General features: G+C 35.0%; 1 protein-coding gene across 4 annotated transcripts in view; it reads right to left on the reverse strand.

Moving 5' to 3' along the window:
* LOC126766102 (transcriptional regulator ovo) overlaps positions 1 to 17,045 on the reverse strand; it is a 133,668-nt gene that overhangs the window by 101,068 nt on the left and 15,555 nt on the right. For 2 of the 4 annotated variants that reach the window (XM_050483887.1, XM_050483884.1), the window contains exon 2: positions 16,025 to 16,102. In XM_050483887.1, the coding sequence (XP_050339844.1) occupies positions 16,025 to 16,102 (78 nt within the window). Of the gene's footprint in view, positions 1 to 16,000; positions 16,103 to 17,045 lie in introns of all 4 variants that reach the window. The other 2 variants (XM_050483886.1, XM_050483885.1) reach the window with 1 other exon arrangement.

A 17,045-nucleotide genomic window follows, 5' to 3' on the forward strand; every position in this document is an offset into this window, starting at 1 on the left:
TAAAAATTTATTCAAAGTTCATAGCGTTACTTTTGACAATATTCGTGAAGATAGCATTCCATATAACAACTTCCTGGGGAGCAAGGGACGTGTGTAAATCGACCGATATCTCGAAAACTGAGGTACTAGTTCGCGTACTGACAGATGGACGTGGTTAAAACTTATCATCCTGATCATTTATTTGCATATTTTATAAGGTCTCCGACGTTTCTTTCTCAGTATTAAAAACCACAGAAGAAATTCTCAAAGTGAAAACATCTATATAAATAAAAATGAATACCAAAAATGTATGTACGCGCATAACTCAATAACGCCTGGACCAATTTGGCCAATTCTTTTTCTTAAATGTTTGTTGAAGTTCAAAGATGGTTTTTACGGCGAGAAAAATTCGAATAGTTTCCGGAAAACCCCTAAAAACAGCCCTTTTCTTTTCCCCATACAAACGTTACAATAAATATGAATGTTTGTTTGTTAGTAACACTAAGAGAACGGTTGAACCAATCTTAATGAAATTTTTAAAGGTTGTTTGTTGTGGATCGGGAAAGGTTTAGAAACAAAATACCTTATACTTTTTATGAGGAGAAGTCGGAAAATTGGACAATTCCAAAAAGTAACATTTTCCATACACATTTTTTTCAATTTTTGTTTGTTTTGTTTTTCAATATTTTGATTTGTAAATTATTTGAATCGTTCAATTGCGGTCGCTTACTTTTTTATTCCGGCTATCCAAAGGAAAAATTATTGAAAATTATTCAGTGAAAACTTTATGTATGTTTGAGACGATGTGATCAATTACAGATTGAAATTTGTTACGAAGCCACGAAGAGGTGGCGCTAATATTGGTCGGCGTTCTTTTTGCCATCAACGTATGGCAGCCCAAAGAAAGGCAAGAAGTACTTCCAAAATGCGATGACATACGTGCGGAATTATGGATCGCGGTCAATCAGCTAGCGATCGTAACGATATCACAGCACGACTTTTTAAACAATAGCTGCGATGTTTTATGGTCTTTATCTTGAAGCAACCTGTGGTATATATGATGCTGTTAGATGCTGAATGTGTTCTGTTGAGTAGCGAAAAAGAGGTTTGCCGCACGCACACATTCTTCTTTGGATGCGGATGGTGATTACACTAGATCAAATTCATGAAATCATTTCAGCGGAAATTCCTGATTCAGAGATAGATCCAGAATTATACGAAGTGGTGAAAACCAATATGATTCATGGACCTTGCGAACCTTACAATCCCACTTTGGTTTGTATGTTTGACAATAAATGCACGAAACACTACTCATGTGCTTTTCTTTCGAAAACGGGAATGGGAAATGATGGATATTCACTGTATCGGCGTCACTCACCAGACGACAATGGCAGAACATTTAGCATTTAGAGGCGTGAATATCGAAGTTGACAACACATGGGTCGTACCATATTCGCCCCTTTTGTTTAATTCACATTCAAAACTCATGTCAATGTTGAATATTGTAGATTGGTGTAATCGATCAAATACGTTTGCAAGTACGTCACCGAAGAAAGCAACATAGCGGTTATTGGCCTTGAACGATATGAGATCAGCAGTATCAAATGGGTCGATATGTGAACTGCAATAAAGCGCTTTGTAGGATATTTACTTTTGCAATTCATTAAAGTTTTCCGACTGTTTTGCGTCTCGCGGTTCAACTTCATTTAAGTCATCGCGTATTGTGAATGGTACAGTGTGTGCAACATTTTGAGAAGCATGCCAGCAGTAGCTTTTGCTGGAACATGATAATCACTGGAAACAGACGAAGGACAATGCGATAGTACTTCGCATGCCACTGAAGTTCGCATACTTTTCGCGAAGATCATTTCGACATATCCGCCTTTAAATTCGAGTTAATTATGGGATACGAAAAAATGACATTGCCGATCACATTTTACATTGTATTCGCTAAGAATTGGAAATGGGCAAATTTCGGTTGATACTTACAGTGGTTTGATATCAATTTCCCTTTTGTCAATTCACTTCAACGGAAGATGAACTCATCACGAATGTTTATCCGAACATTGGCCAAATTATCGTAACTGCGATAGCTTGAGTGCACGAGCAATTTTAGCTGCCAAAATTACCGATGTTAGTGATTTAAACTGGAAGATTCAAAGTCAAGTTCCGGGAGGTTTGCGCTCATATAAATCGATCGATCGTCTTGACAAGGAAGACGAAACCGTAAATTATACAGTGGAATTTCCAAATACCATACCAAGCCTGCCCCTGCATCATTTGCGTCTTAAAGTTTGATCTGTCATTATTATGTTTCACAATCTTCATGCGCCGAAACTGTGTAATGGAACCCGAATGATTATGACGTAGTTTTCGAATATAAGGGACAGCCATTTCAGTTCAAACGTATTCAATTTCCAGGGAAAATTGCCCTTGCGTTGACAATCAACAGGACACAAGGAAATCGGGAAATGCTATGTTTTTCACACGGCCAGATATTTGTGGTGTGTTGACGAGTTGGAAACCCATCTTCTCTATATATTTACGCACCAGAACAGAAATCAAAAAGTTATGTTTATTAAGTTGCGCTACATAAAAAAAATGTAGAAAAATCGTAAATAAATCATTTTCGACAGAATATAATTTCAACTTTTTTTCATTTCAAAACACATAATTTCACGCAGGGCAACGGCTGCGGGGTCAGCTAGTTTTAATATAAAATACTCCTTTCTACGTGCCTAACTTATGAAAGGATTTAGTTTGTAATGCCGGTATACAAGAGTAAATAAATTGAAATGTGCATTCGTTTCCGTATTTAAATACTCTTTTTATAAAGGCAAGGAATTTTTCGATATTTAAAATAAAATATATTAACAAACAAATATTTTGGTATAAAACCATATGTTTGTTGTAATTTAGTTTACGTAAAGCAAAAGTGTTTCAACAAGTAATTTAAAGCAGAATGCATTAAATCATAAATTTAAAACCGGCTGCCGTATATGAGAACGACCAATAGAGTGTATGTTATTAACAGTTTAAGGCAGGCACATAAAATATAAAAAAACAGGTAATTACTTTATACTCTTGCAACCAGTTGCTACAGAGTATTACAGTTTTGTTCACCTAACGGTTGTACGTATCACCTAAAACTAGTCGAGATAGATAGAGAATTACATATATATAAATAAATGATCACTAAATTAAGATATAACACTGTAATTTGGCAAAGGAGATCACAATAGCAAGGTGCACCTGTTGAAAAAAATTTTTCACAAGTGGGCGTGGCCCCGGCCTCAAACAAGTTTAATGTGCATATCTCCTAAACCACTTAAGCTACAATAAGCAAATTCGCCCAGCACGAATATTACAAGAACTACTCCCGATAGTGAGAAAACCGATGGAAACCCCGCTCACGGGATGCGGTACTGTTAAAAACTACTAAAAGCGCGATAAATCAATAACTAAATGCGCCAGATTTAAAGCAGGGATAGTATGACAAGGCTTTATAGGGGCCGGGGTAAAAATTGGACGATGGGCGTGGCACTGCCCACTTTTTGTTGAAATCCCATATCTAGGTTCAAATTGTTCAAATCCAACCAAAACTGTTCAAGACCCTAAGTACCGAATATGTGGACCCCAGTGCCCATAGTTGACTTTTGATCGAAAATATCGGACAATGTGTGAGACACGCAATAGAAATTCAGACAGTATCCTTTCCTGCACAAGTAATTCTGTGTATCCAAAACTGGTGAAATTGGGTCAATACTTCCCTGAGCCCCTAATATAAAGATTTTCGAACTTCGTGGTGACTTTATGCTGGATATATCGGCCAATATTTAAGTTAACTCAATGAAAATTTTAGAACGTGCCTAAAATGGATACAAATGGGCGAAATCTTGACCTAGACCCCATATAACTATGTTTTCAAACATCCGGCTGATTTTGTATAATGACTATGTATAATGATTTTCGTTTTTCTAACAAATCTTGTGTATAAGTAACATATGGTATTTATATAAAATTATTATTATATATTATTATATATTATATTCCGATCCTCTGGTTGACGTTTTACATCGTAAGGTATTTCCCTGGCTTTGATTCCTGCAAGTTGTAGGAGTATAGAATGTTCGGTTGCTCCAGAACTTTGCCATTTCTTACTTGTTTTTCGTAATCATGTGTATTAGATATAGAAAAATACGATGTGATATACATTATGGTGGGTAAAACCCCAATTTTTTCCGCTTGGTACTGTGCAAAATATGTTTTTAGACATCTCTAAAAAAGCCTCTCCAAGTAAGAGCTTTTAATTGTAACAGGAATGTCTTCCGCCTTACAGTTTTCTATTTTTTTTTCTTTTTGGCAGATAAAAAAGTGAAATCTCGCTTCCAACTACTTGCAAAAAAAAATATCTCTTTGTAGAAAAATGATTGCTCTACAAAAAAGTCCTTTACGATTTTTCGTAAGCCTTACCGTTCAAATGATATGAATGGTTGTAGTTTGGTTATAAAAAATAAATTTTGATTGGCACAACGAACCACGAGCAGGACGAAGATCAACATCAACACGTCAATAAAATAATAGAATCGGTGTATGAGAAACGACTATTAACAATCAGAGATCTTACTGGCATCGTTGGAATATCGAAAGAATCTGTGAAAACCATTTTGAAGCATCTTTTGGGCCTAAGAAAAGTGAAAGCACGATTGGTTCCGAAATTACAATATTTTTACGTCTGTGAAACAATGCTTTCCGATTTCCGTGTTACTTCTGGTTATTCAGCAAACTCAAACGATTGCCGGGGAAAACGTTTCGAGTAAATTGAAGACAGTAAACGTGAATCCCTACGCGCTTTGAAGATTATTCCGGAAATTGACTTTAACAACTGTCTTGGGGATTGGAAGACTTTGAAATATGTATGTTGGAGCCAAGTGGGGCTACTTTGAGGGGGATGACATAGATTTTGAAGAATAAATTAAGATTTTTTAAATTATGCCTCATAGTAGTACATACATACATTCATATGTACGTATGTCGTCACGAAATTTGACAATATGTCGTTAGGAAATTTGGCACAGAATATTATCCGAAGCATTACTATAATCTCCAAAGAAGTTGTTCAGATCGAACAACTGTAGCATGTAGCTGCCATACAAACTTGATTATTGACAAAAACAACGTTTAAATATCTGAAGAAATTTTTTAGATTGAACTTTTATGGCAAATATGTATGTATGTAGCTGCCATACAAAATATACAATCAAAATCGAGTTCCTGTATGGAAACATTACTATTTGCTATGATATAAAAATCAAGTTAAATTTCTTTTTATATCTTTTTATAAGGTGCAATGCAACGGAAAATGTTCCTTTAAGTTAAAATCTTCCAATTTCAAACAATATATGTACATGGTATTCTAAAAGTTATGAAGAATCGATTGGTACTAACTATATATTATAGCTTTAACTTTCATACATTACTTCAAATAGCTGCTCAATTTAGAAATATACATACATACATTATATAAATTTGGAGAGTCGGATGTTAATGCGGATATATCACTAGAAAATAAAGAATGAAATTAACAAATTCCTTTTATGTTGTATACAATACAGACTCAAATATACCACTTTTTGTTAGGGGGAACCGAAATAAGTTCGAATGTGCATTTGCGGGGCGTTAGACTTAATGATATTATTAATCATTATAGTTATCGCGATGACATTTTACAATTTGTCAAAGTTTTATGGCCTCGAGAATCCAGATTTGGGGCATACTCTACATAACTTCTATGTATTGTAACTAAAGATAACGAATTAGTAAATGAATTAAATTTAGATATTTCTAAAACTGAATAAAAAGATACGCAACATGCATATGCATTGAATTTTATGGAACAAACCACCGCGTTACATATATCATACAAGTAAATACATATGTATGTATGCATATATTTAAAACCGCCAACGCCGTCTTTACGTGCCTTTACCATATTCCCTTATTTATGTGTTAGTAATATCACATGTATGTTCATATGCATACATACATATGTACATATATAAACGCTGATTAAAGTAAATTTCATTATAAATACGTTAAGTCGCATTAGAAAAAACGTTTGCCTGCTGCTGCACGTATGAAAACAATTGTATATATTTTCCTATTATATATGTATGTACTTATTCTTTTTTTGCACGCATTAGTGTGAATGTATAGTTGGTTCGGTTCCAGCATTTTCTAGATGGACGCAAGGCAGAGAAGACAATTATTCTTGCGTATCCTACTTGGTGTATTGAGATAGTTCGCAGAAAAAAACGAAAAAAAAACTTTGTAAATATGAAGGTGGTAGTAAAAACAGTAACAAAATGCAATGAGAAAAGGTATAAAGAGTGAGTCGTTAAAACAAAAAATAGGTACTGTAGGGTTGGAAATGCAGCTCACGGTGAGTTGGTTACCGTCTCAGCAATATCTGACGGTCGACCAATCATCCAGCACATAGTTGTGCACTGAAAGGTGATTGTCCATCATCCAACTGCAGTAGTTGCAGATTATTTGCTTCGACTTTCTTTCTGCTTCTAAAGGGGTAAGTTTCAGTAATATTTTGTTCATCTCTGATTGGATTTTTTTTCGCCCGAGCGAATACGTATACCATCGGCGGAGCTTTAAAATATTATAGTTACTCTCGCTGTTCAAAGAGAAAAGTTTTATGGCTCATTCTCTTTTGGTGTTGCCGTTCACATTCTCACAGAGCAACTACCTTCAGGTAGTTTTCTGATATTCTTTTTCATATTCATTTCTCAAACTTTGTTCACTACGCTTACGCGGCATTCAAAAATATTTTAGTATTATCAGTACAAATATAAGTGGTCAATTGAAAAGTCACCGGCCTACCATTGTGAACCAATTTTTTGGCAAATTTCGTTTTTTTTAATCAACATAGGTCCCTTCAATAGTGATACGCTGATTATAGCGACACTCCAACTTTTCGATACAATTTTTGTAATATGATTTATCCTTTGCTTCAAAATAGGCATCAGTTTCGGGGATTATCTTTTAAATCAACGAAAATTTCTTCCCAGCGAACATTCTTTTAAGATCTGAGTACAGGAAATAGTCGCGGGGGCCAGATATGGAGAAAACGGTGGATGCGGAAGCAATTCGAAGCCCAATTCATGGATTTTTTGTGATCATTGTGATTTGTGATACGGCGCTTTGCCTTGATGAAACAGCCATTTCTTGTTTTCAAATCCGGCCGTTTTTCTGCGATTTCCTCCTTCAAACGGTCCAATAGTCGCTGTTGATGGTTCTTCCTTTCTCCAGGTAGTCAATAAAAATTATTCCATGCTCATCCCAAAATACCGACGCCATAACCTTGACAGCCGACTGTTGCGTTTGTCGACGTTTTGGAGCGGGCTCATTGTGTGCAGTCCACTCGGATAACTGTCGAATGAACTTCGGAGTGAATTGCCACATCTTTCATCCGTTCTTACATATCAATGCGAAAACTCGGGCTTATTTCGCTTGGACATTTCCACACACTGCTCCGAATCATCAACTCGTCGTTGTTTTTGGTCAAAAGTAAACTCCGCGGTCATCAAAAATTATTTTGTGGACGTTTTTGATGTTTTCTTTGGTAACAACGTGTTTTGGCTGTCCACTGCGTTCACTGTCCTCGGTACTCATTTTTATTGTTTCTTCAACTGCATATTATCAAAAATCTTTTATCCATTTTTTCACAGTAACTCAAAATGATATAATTCACAAATACACGATCTGACATGTGACAAATTTATGCATGCGCCTTTTGAAAGTTAGGTATAATTAATATGGATTTATTTCTAGTAGTGCCACTTATGCGTCAGGCAGGAGACTTTTCAATTGACCTGTTAGTATTGAATAAACTAATGTAAAATATAAATAACTAAAATAAATACTTAACTTTTGAGCAACGAATTTAGACGAATAAGAACGCAATGGGCGTTCAACTGGGATTCATTTCCATAAACTTTGATTTGTTTCAATAAAATGTTGCGTTATCTGAACGCAGTATAATAAAACTGTAAAGTGAACAAAAAATATATAAACTTACCCAAAATAAAAAGGTTTCAATGAAGTAAAACAATAAAATTAAAGAAAAAAATATTTTTATTACAATTTCACTTAATGGTACAATACATAGCAAGTTCGAAGAAATTAAAAATGCACGCTTTACCTGCACATATGTATGTATGTATGTACATTAGAGTGATTCAAAAAAAAAAATTTTTTTTTTTCGTTTCGTACTCGGAAAAATAGGTTTCTAGACACCTCTAAGAAAGCCTCTCCAAACATGAGTTTTTAATTGTAACGGGAAGGTCCTCCTACATACAGTTTTCTATTCCAACTACTTGAAAAAATATCTTGTTTCTTAGATTTTGTGGGAAATTGAATGCTCTACAAAAAAGGTCTACTATGATTTTTTCGCAAACCCGAACGTTTAAAAGATATTAACAGTTAAAATTTGATTATTTTTGGGAAAATTTTTTATTTCTTATGAATTTTATAATTCAATGAAAAAATATTATTATGAATGATGAAACTCATAATTTTGTAGGAAATTTACTGCTCTATAAAAATGGTCTCTTATGATTTTTCGATTAAGTTAAGCGTTTACGAGATATTCATCGTCAAACATCAATGCATATTAAGGAGGATCAAAAAAAAAAAAATTTTTTTCGTTTGATACTCTAAAAAATAGGTTCCTAGACACCTCTAAGAAAGCCTCTCCAAAAACCTTATTCATAATGATTTTTTTCATTGAGTTATAAACTTCATAAGAAATAAAAAATTTTCTCAAAAATAATCAAACTTCAACCGTTAATATCTTTTAAACGGTTGGGTTTACGAAAAAATCATAGTAGATCTTTTTTGTAGAGCATTCAATTTCCTACAAAATCCAAGGAACGAGATATTTTTTCAAGTAGTTGGAAGCGAGATATAAATTTTTCAATCTGATAATAAGAAAAAATAGAAAACTGTATGTAGGAGGATTAAAAACTCATGTTTGGAGAGGCTTTCTTAGAGGTGTCTAAGAGCCTAACGGCACTTTTGTAGAATGAACAATTCTGAGAAATATGCGTCTAAAGTCAAAGCGATGCCATAAAATACCTCTGATCTGTAGGAATTCAAAGATAAAAACTCACGATTGTAGTGTATTTTCTATGGACAATTTTTACAGGCCAGGTCCAGTTCTTAATGTTAATATTTTGGGCTAAAATTTTCAGGGAATTTTTTTTGGGTATTTCCAAGAAAATTTCGTGACGGGACTGAAAAAAATTAATCTTATATATAAAAATGAAACCGTTTTCGTTGTCACGGCATCACGCGTGAATGGCTGAACCGATTTGGGTGATTGTTTTTTTGTTGTATTTGTTATTATTAGGAGAAGGTTCTTATGTAAGAAAAAATTACGAAAGTTGCCGGAAAACCCCTAAAAACAGCCCTTTTCTTTTTCCCATACAAACGTTTTATTTTGTATATACATACATACATATGTACATATGTAAGTAAAAATGATTGCGGAACGATGGCGGAACCAATCTTCATGAAATCAGAAGTTGTTCGCTGTGGATCTGGAAAGGGTTAGATATAAAACAAAAAGTGACTTTTCATACAATCCGTTTTTGTTTTGTTTTTCAATATTTTGTTCTGTAAATTATTTGAATCTTTCAATTTCGGTCGCTTGCTTTTTTATTCCGGCTATTTAAAAGAAAAATTATTGAAAATTGTTCAGTGAAAACTTTATGTGTGTTTCAAACGAAGTGATCAATTACAGATTGAAATTTGTTACGAGGCAACGAAGACTAATATCGGTCGGCGTTCTTTTTGCCATCAACGTATCAACATGAACTACGTACATGAGACTCCCAGGATTCGATGACATATGTGTGGAATTATGGATCGCTGTCAATCAGCAAGCGATCATCACGATAATACAGTAAGATTTTTCAAACAACAGCTACGATATTTGATGGACTTTATCTTGAAGCCAACGTATGTATATTTTTTTTTTCTTTTTCGTTGGAGTGTTTTTTTACGTGGCGGGTCCCAAACCCAGCGCACAACCCTATGTAAGGGATGTTTCGCCTTCGAACGGATGTTCTTAGGCTACCCAGAAGATACTTGGTCAAAGACCGGAAGTAGTGAGCTGCTTGAGCCATGTGTAAAAGAATCGTTTCTGGCCACTCCCAAGTGAATGGCGATCAGAGAACTTTCCTCAATTGCGTGAACTTCTACACATGACTCCATCCTAAGTGTGCTATGCCCAATCCATAAAAAAAGAAGACCCCACAATCTGCGCCAACTACCGTGGGATTAGCCTCCTCAACATCGCATATAAGGTTCTATCGAGCGTATTGTGTGAAAGATTAAAGCCCACCGTCAACAAATTAATTGGACCTTATCAGTGTGGCTTCAGACCTGGAAAATCAACAACTGACCAGATATTCACCATGCGCCAAATCTTGGAAAATACCCGTGAAAGAAGAATCGACACACACCACCTCTTCGTCGATTTCAAAGCTGCTTTCGACAGCACGAAAAGATGCTGCTTTTATGCCGCGATGTCTGAATTTGGTATCCCCGCGAAACTAATACGGCTGTGTAAACTGACGTTGAGTAACACCAAAAGCTCCGTCAGGATCGGGAAGGACCTCTCCGAGCCGTTCGATACCAAACGAGGTTTCAGACAAGGCGACTCCCTATAGTGCGACTTCTTCAATCTGCTCCTGGAGAAAATAGTTCGAGCTGCAGAACTAAATAGAGAAGGTACCATCTTCTATAAGAGTGTACAGCTGCTGGCGTATGCCGATGATATTGATATCATCGGCCTCAACACCCGCGCCGTTAGTTCTGCTTTCTCCAGGCTGGACAAGGAAGCATAGAAAATGGGTCTGGCAGTGAACGAGGGCAAAACGACAGTCATAACTTTGAAGTTGTAGATAATTTCGTCTATCTTGGAACCAGCGTAAACACCACCAACAATGTCTGCCTGGAAATCCAACGCAGGATTGCTCGTGCCAACAGGTGCTACTTCGGACTGAGTAGGCAATTGAAAAGTAAAGTCCTCTCTTGACGTACAAAAGCTAAACTCTACAAGTCGCTCATAATTCCCGTCCTGCTATATGGTGCAGAGGCTTGGGCGATGACAGCAACTGATGAGTCGACGTTACGAGTTTTCGAGAGAAAAGTTCTGCGAAAGATTTATGGTCCTTTGCGCATTGGCCATGGCGAATATCGCATTCGATGGAACGATGAGCTGTACGAGATATACGACGACATTGACATAGTTCAGCGAATTAAAAGACAGCGGCTACGCTGGCTAGGTCATGTTGTCCGGATGGATGAAAACACTCCAGCTCTGAAAGTATTCGACGCAGTACCCGCCGGGGGAAGCAGAGGAAGAGGAAGACCTCCACTCCGTTGGAAGGACCAAGTGGAGAAGGACCTGGCTTCGCTTGGAATATCCAATTGGCGCCACGTAGCGAAAAGAAGAATCGACTGGCGCGCTGTTGTTAACTCGGCTATAATCGCGTAAGCGGTGTCTACGCCAATTAAGAAGAAGAAGAACGTATGTATATACAAGTATGGTGCAGTCAGATGCTGGATGTACTCTGTTGAGTTGCAAAAACCAAGATCACCACCCAGATCAAATTGATGAAATCATTTCTGTGGAAATTCCTCATGCAGAGAAAGATCCATTATTCTACGAAGTGATGAAAACCAACATAATGTGCATCCTTGCGGACACCACAATCCCACTTGCAATAAATGCACGAAATACTATCCACGTGGTTTTCTTTCGGAAACGCAAACTGGAAATGATGGATATCCACTCTATCGTTGTAGCTCATCAGTCGACAATGGCATGACATTTACCATTCAACTTAGAGTAGTGAATATCGAAGTCGATAACATATGGATCGTACCACATTCGCCACTATTGTCTAATTCACATTCAAAACTCATGCCAATGTTTGATATTGTAGTTTGGTGAAGTTGAATTTTCCGAAAGTTCCACCTCCTTTTTGTCAATTCACTTCAACGAAATATGAACTCATCACGAATGTTTATGCCAAATTGTCGTAACTACGATTGCATGGGTTTTCCCGAGTTCCCCATCTTCTCTGTACATTTACGCACCGGAATGGAAACCAAAAAATGTTGCTTATCAAACTGCGTGACATTGAAAAAAATTTAGAAAAATCGAAAATAAATGATTTTTAACACAACGTAAATTCAACTTTTTTTTCATTTCAAAACACATAATTTCACGCAGGACAACGAATGCGTTGTTACGGCATCACGCGTGAATGGCTGAACCGATTTGGCTGACTTTTGTTTGTAGTTTTCTAATAAATACTATGTACACGGTTCTTATGGAAAAAAATATTAAGAAAATCTCTCAGAAAGATTGAAAAATATACATTTCATTTTGCATATTTAAAAAAACGCGCGTAACAAATGTAAACGAAATTCAATTTAAATGTCAACGTCATTCAATTAAAAAAAAATTGTGGTAATCTGTTTTCATGTAAATTTTATTAAGTTTTTGATAAAGTTCGTTTTGTTTTAAAGCTAAGAAGTTTTTTGTTTGCTAATAAGTGTTATTGATCACGGTAAGTTAAATTCACTTTATATCGATTTTTGGTAACTTTTGCTGACTACACAATATTACAATTTGGTATACATGGTTAAACAGAAAAAATATGAGATCAATTTATTTTCAGTTGGATTTTCGTTTTTAACAATGCCACCAACCAGACGTACAAACAAAGATCAAATTGATGAAATCATTTCTGCGGAAATTCCTGATGTAGAGAAAGATCCAGTATTAAACGAAGTGATGAAAACTAATATGGTTTATGGACCTTGCGGACACCACAATCCCACTTCGGTTTGTATGTCTGACAACAAATGCACGAAACACTATCCACTTGCTTGCAAACTTTAAATGATGGATATCCACTCTATCGTCGTAGCTCATCAGACGACCATACAACTTAGAGTAGTGAATATCGAAGTTGACAACTTATGGATCGTACTATATTCTCCAGTGTTGTCTAATTCACATTCAAAACTCATATCAATATTGGTCTTGAACGATACGGTCGATACGTGAATTGCAATAAAGCGCTTTGTTGGGTATTTACTTTTGCAATTCATGAACGTTTTTCGACTGTTGTGCGTCTCGCAGTTCATTTGGAGAGTGTTTTTCAACCCAGAGAATACAGTACACCCAGCGGAAACACCTCCAACACCAAAATTTACATTGACGAGTTTTTTCTCAACTTGCGTCAGTGATTCGTTTGCGAGCACATTGCTCTATTCGGAAATGCCTTGATATTATACATGGAATGCATCGACGAAGAAATAGTTACGTAGAAAGCAAGGCCAACCAGTAGATTGATCTCCAGGTGTGTTCTCAACTAATTCCTTAGGACGAGTTTACATAATCCACCCGAAAAACGACGATTGCTAATACCTTCGGTTGCTATTGATATTTCCAACGTAAATTCAACTTTCTTTTCATTTCAAAACACATAATTTCACGCAGGTCAACGTATGCGGGGTCAGCTAGTAGTTAAAAAAAAACACCCTAATGTGCATATATACAAAAAAATGCGAAATTCGTGGAAAAATAAGGTTTAGAGCGCCGTACTACCTCGCCGGTGGGAGGTGCATTTTGCACTTTTGTAGAGTGTTCAATTCTGAGGAATGCAAGTATGTATCTAAAGTCAAAGCGATGCCATAAAATGCCTCTGAGCTATAGAGATTTAAAGATAAAAAATCACGATTGTCGTGTTTTCAATGGAAATTTGTACATGGTTGGTCCAGTCCTTAATGTTAAAGTAAGGGTTCAACTTTTCAGGGAATTTTTTTAGAGCATTTCCAAGGAAATTTCATGACGGGATTGAAAAAAATTAATAGTTAAAAAAAACACCCTAATGTATATAAGTTATTGATTATGTACTGCCAAAGTTCTGAGTTCAGACCAACTAAAATATTATTTTATGTCTACTCTGTTTAATAGTATCTAATTTCCAATCTTTATAAACTTCGTAACTGTGTTTTTGCTCTTCAACAGCAGCGGTTTATGGCACTTTCAATTAAGGATATAGATGGCTTCTATATCCTATGCATTTAGTCAAAAATTATACATTTAAAATGTTTTATGAGAACTGTTGCACTCTTGAAATTTCTGAACTTCTTTTGTATTGGCTTAGAGTATTTACATATGTATGTACATACATATGTAATTAACATTTCCAAAAAAATGGTTCTTTTGTGAAATTAAAATATGTTAATAACGCGATTTTGGATGCAATAATAAAACAAAAAATATTGATTACAGAATTCGGATTTATGTTGGCCGACGTATTTTATGTTAACTAAATTTTTCAAAACAAGAAAAAACATTAATTTCATCTGCACCGGAATACCCTTCACTTTCTTCTAACAACTGTATGTACAACTAATGTTGGCAACGTAACCGACCGAAGGTTTATATTCAATATTTTCCCAGTTCTTTCTAGTTGTTTGATATATGTAAATAACCCTTAAGTCGAATTGAGGTTACTTATGTATTAAAAAAAAGTTTTCCGAAAAGTATTTGATTTCGATCATTCAGTTTGTATGCCAGCGATCTGAAGAAATCGTTCGAATTTTTTTAGCATTGTCTTTAATAATAATTATTGTAAAATTTCGTGACGATATCTTGGTAAACAAAACTTACTTTTTATCGGGAAGTTTTTGTGGCAGCTAATGCATAGCAGTGCTCCGATTCGAATTCGGTAAATTAGCCGCATCTCGGAGGAAAAGGGGCGTGTGCAAAATTTCACACCGATATCTCAAAAACTGAGGAACTATTTCGCGTAATTACAGACAGACAGATATTGCTTAATCGACTCATTCGTCACATTGATCTTTTTTATATACATATGTATTAGGGTGTGCCATTCTGAGGCAACCTTTTTCTTTTCAACTGAAAAACAGGCTAAAAACTTTCGAAAATGTGAAAAAAGTCTCTCAAAAGATGAGCTCTTAATACATATTAATATTAAGAGGTGCCTGTTTCAAATTTTCTATTTTCCATACAAATGGCATGGAAAAAAAATCATTTTATTTGAAATCGATTATTTTACGAGAAAACTCGATTCTCGAGTAGAATCGGAATCGAGTTTACCATCCCTACTGGCAGCACATATAATAACCTCCGCACAATAACCACCACAAAAAAATTTTTTTTTTCCATGTTATTTATATGGAAAACAGAAAATTTGAAACAGATACCTCTTAATATTAATATTAAGAGCTCATCTTTTGAGTGACTTTCTTTTTTTACATTTTCGAAAGTTTTTAACCTGTTTTTCAGTTGAAAAAAGAAGGTTGACTCAAAATGACACACCCTAATATGTATGTATGTATATTTTATGAGGGCTCCGATGTATTACAAATGGCGTGATAAATCTTTCAGGAAATAAAAAAATCTGTCAACCCATTTCAAATCTGGGTGTATAATTATGTACATCACATATATACATATATAAAATAAAATGTTCAATTTATAGTAACTTCGCTAAGTGGTAAGTTTTTAATGGTAATTATGATATGTTTACACCTATGTATATGTATGTAGATAATTTCGTGAGATGTGTGCATGTAACCTTCCAAGCATTAAGGACAAGCTTTCAGCTAATAATTGTTTTGTTAAATTTGTAACCATAAGAGTTATTCTTAAATTTTGCGAACTTTCTTATTTATGGTTTAAAAGTGTGATTGCCCCATAAAACTCGCATACACCTACGGTGGTCACCGAAAAACTTGTACTTTAAGTTTGAACTGGTTTTTTGTGTTAATAACGTGTGTTACTTCACTCTTAAAATTAAAATAAACAAATCTGAGAGTGCGTATGTTTCAATGCAAGGGGTGAATTTGTTTGTGTTTAGTGAGTGCGTGTCTTTAGCGTGGAAGAGTACTATACACAACGGAAGAGATGCCAACTCACACGTTGCAGGGTCGACCAACATTCTTCTAAAGTACGTTCACTGATGGCGGCTGCGCTGTTCGACCGGGATAATTGCAGCTTTTTTTGTTGTACCCAAAATATTTGTCATCGTTGTTGTTGCGACATTGTTGATTGAAGATGGAAAATGTTTAAATTGTGTTGCACAGATGTTCGTCAATTTTTAGTCGACAGATATGAAAAGCAAAAATAGAACTGTTAGATTTAATTGCAATGATAATTAAATTTATTATAAAAATGTTTACTCAATCTACATACAATTAAAAGTTCACGCAACCAAAAAAAAAAGAAAACAAATCACAAATAACACCATTTAAGTCATTTAAAACTAAAGCATTCCAGCGTCTACCAACAGAGAAGGAATGAGTTTGGGTAGTCAGAATTTTCAGAAAACCGATTCTTTACATATTCTTAAAGTACAGTTTTCAATGAAATTGAAATGCCTTGTAGTTTCCAATGAAATTTGTACAGCTCTTTTAAAACATGAAAAATATGTGCCTGATCGAAGGATTTTTAATTTCGTGTTTTTAAACATTTAACTGTTGGGTTTCCCCGAAAATTTGAAAAAAAAAATTTGTTAATCAGAAAAAAAGATTTGAGTTTTTATTTTTATTTGAAGAATATCGTTAAACTGAGGATGGGCGTAGGGACACAAATATTTTTACTTATATCTTTCCAGTTACAATAGAACAATATTCAGTGGAACAAATGTTTATTATTTTAAATATAATAAATAATAATAGTGAAAATAATAGTCGTAGACAAGTAAAAATTATTAGAAGAATACAAAACGAATGCTGTATTAGTAACGTCATAAAACTATATTTTATTAAAATTGTAGCTATATGATTAATACACAATTGCTATACAATCATTTCGCTTCATACTCTATTATTAATTATTTTATATATTGTATATTAGCTCACACCGTGCACCGTAAAAGAATCGTTAACTGAAACGCCTTTGAGCCATTGGCGCTGTTAAAACGTATACACAAATACAT

This window comes from Bactrocera neohumeralis, unplaced genomic scaffold (assembly GCF_024586455.1).
Source record: "Bactrocera neohumeralis isolate Rockhampton unplaced genomic scaffold, APGP_CSIRO_Bneo_wtdbg2-racon-allhic-juicebox.fasta_v2 cluster11, whole genome shotgun sequence".
Classification (NCBI taxonomy): domain Eukaryota; kingdom Metazoa; phylum Arthropoda; class Insecta; order Diptera; family Tephritidae; genus Bactrocera; species Bactrocera neohumeralis.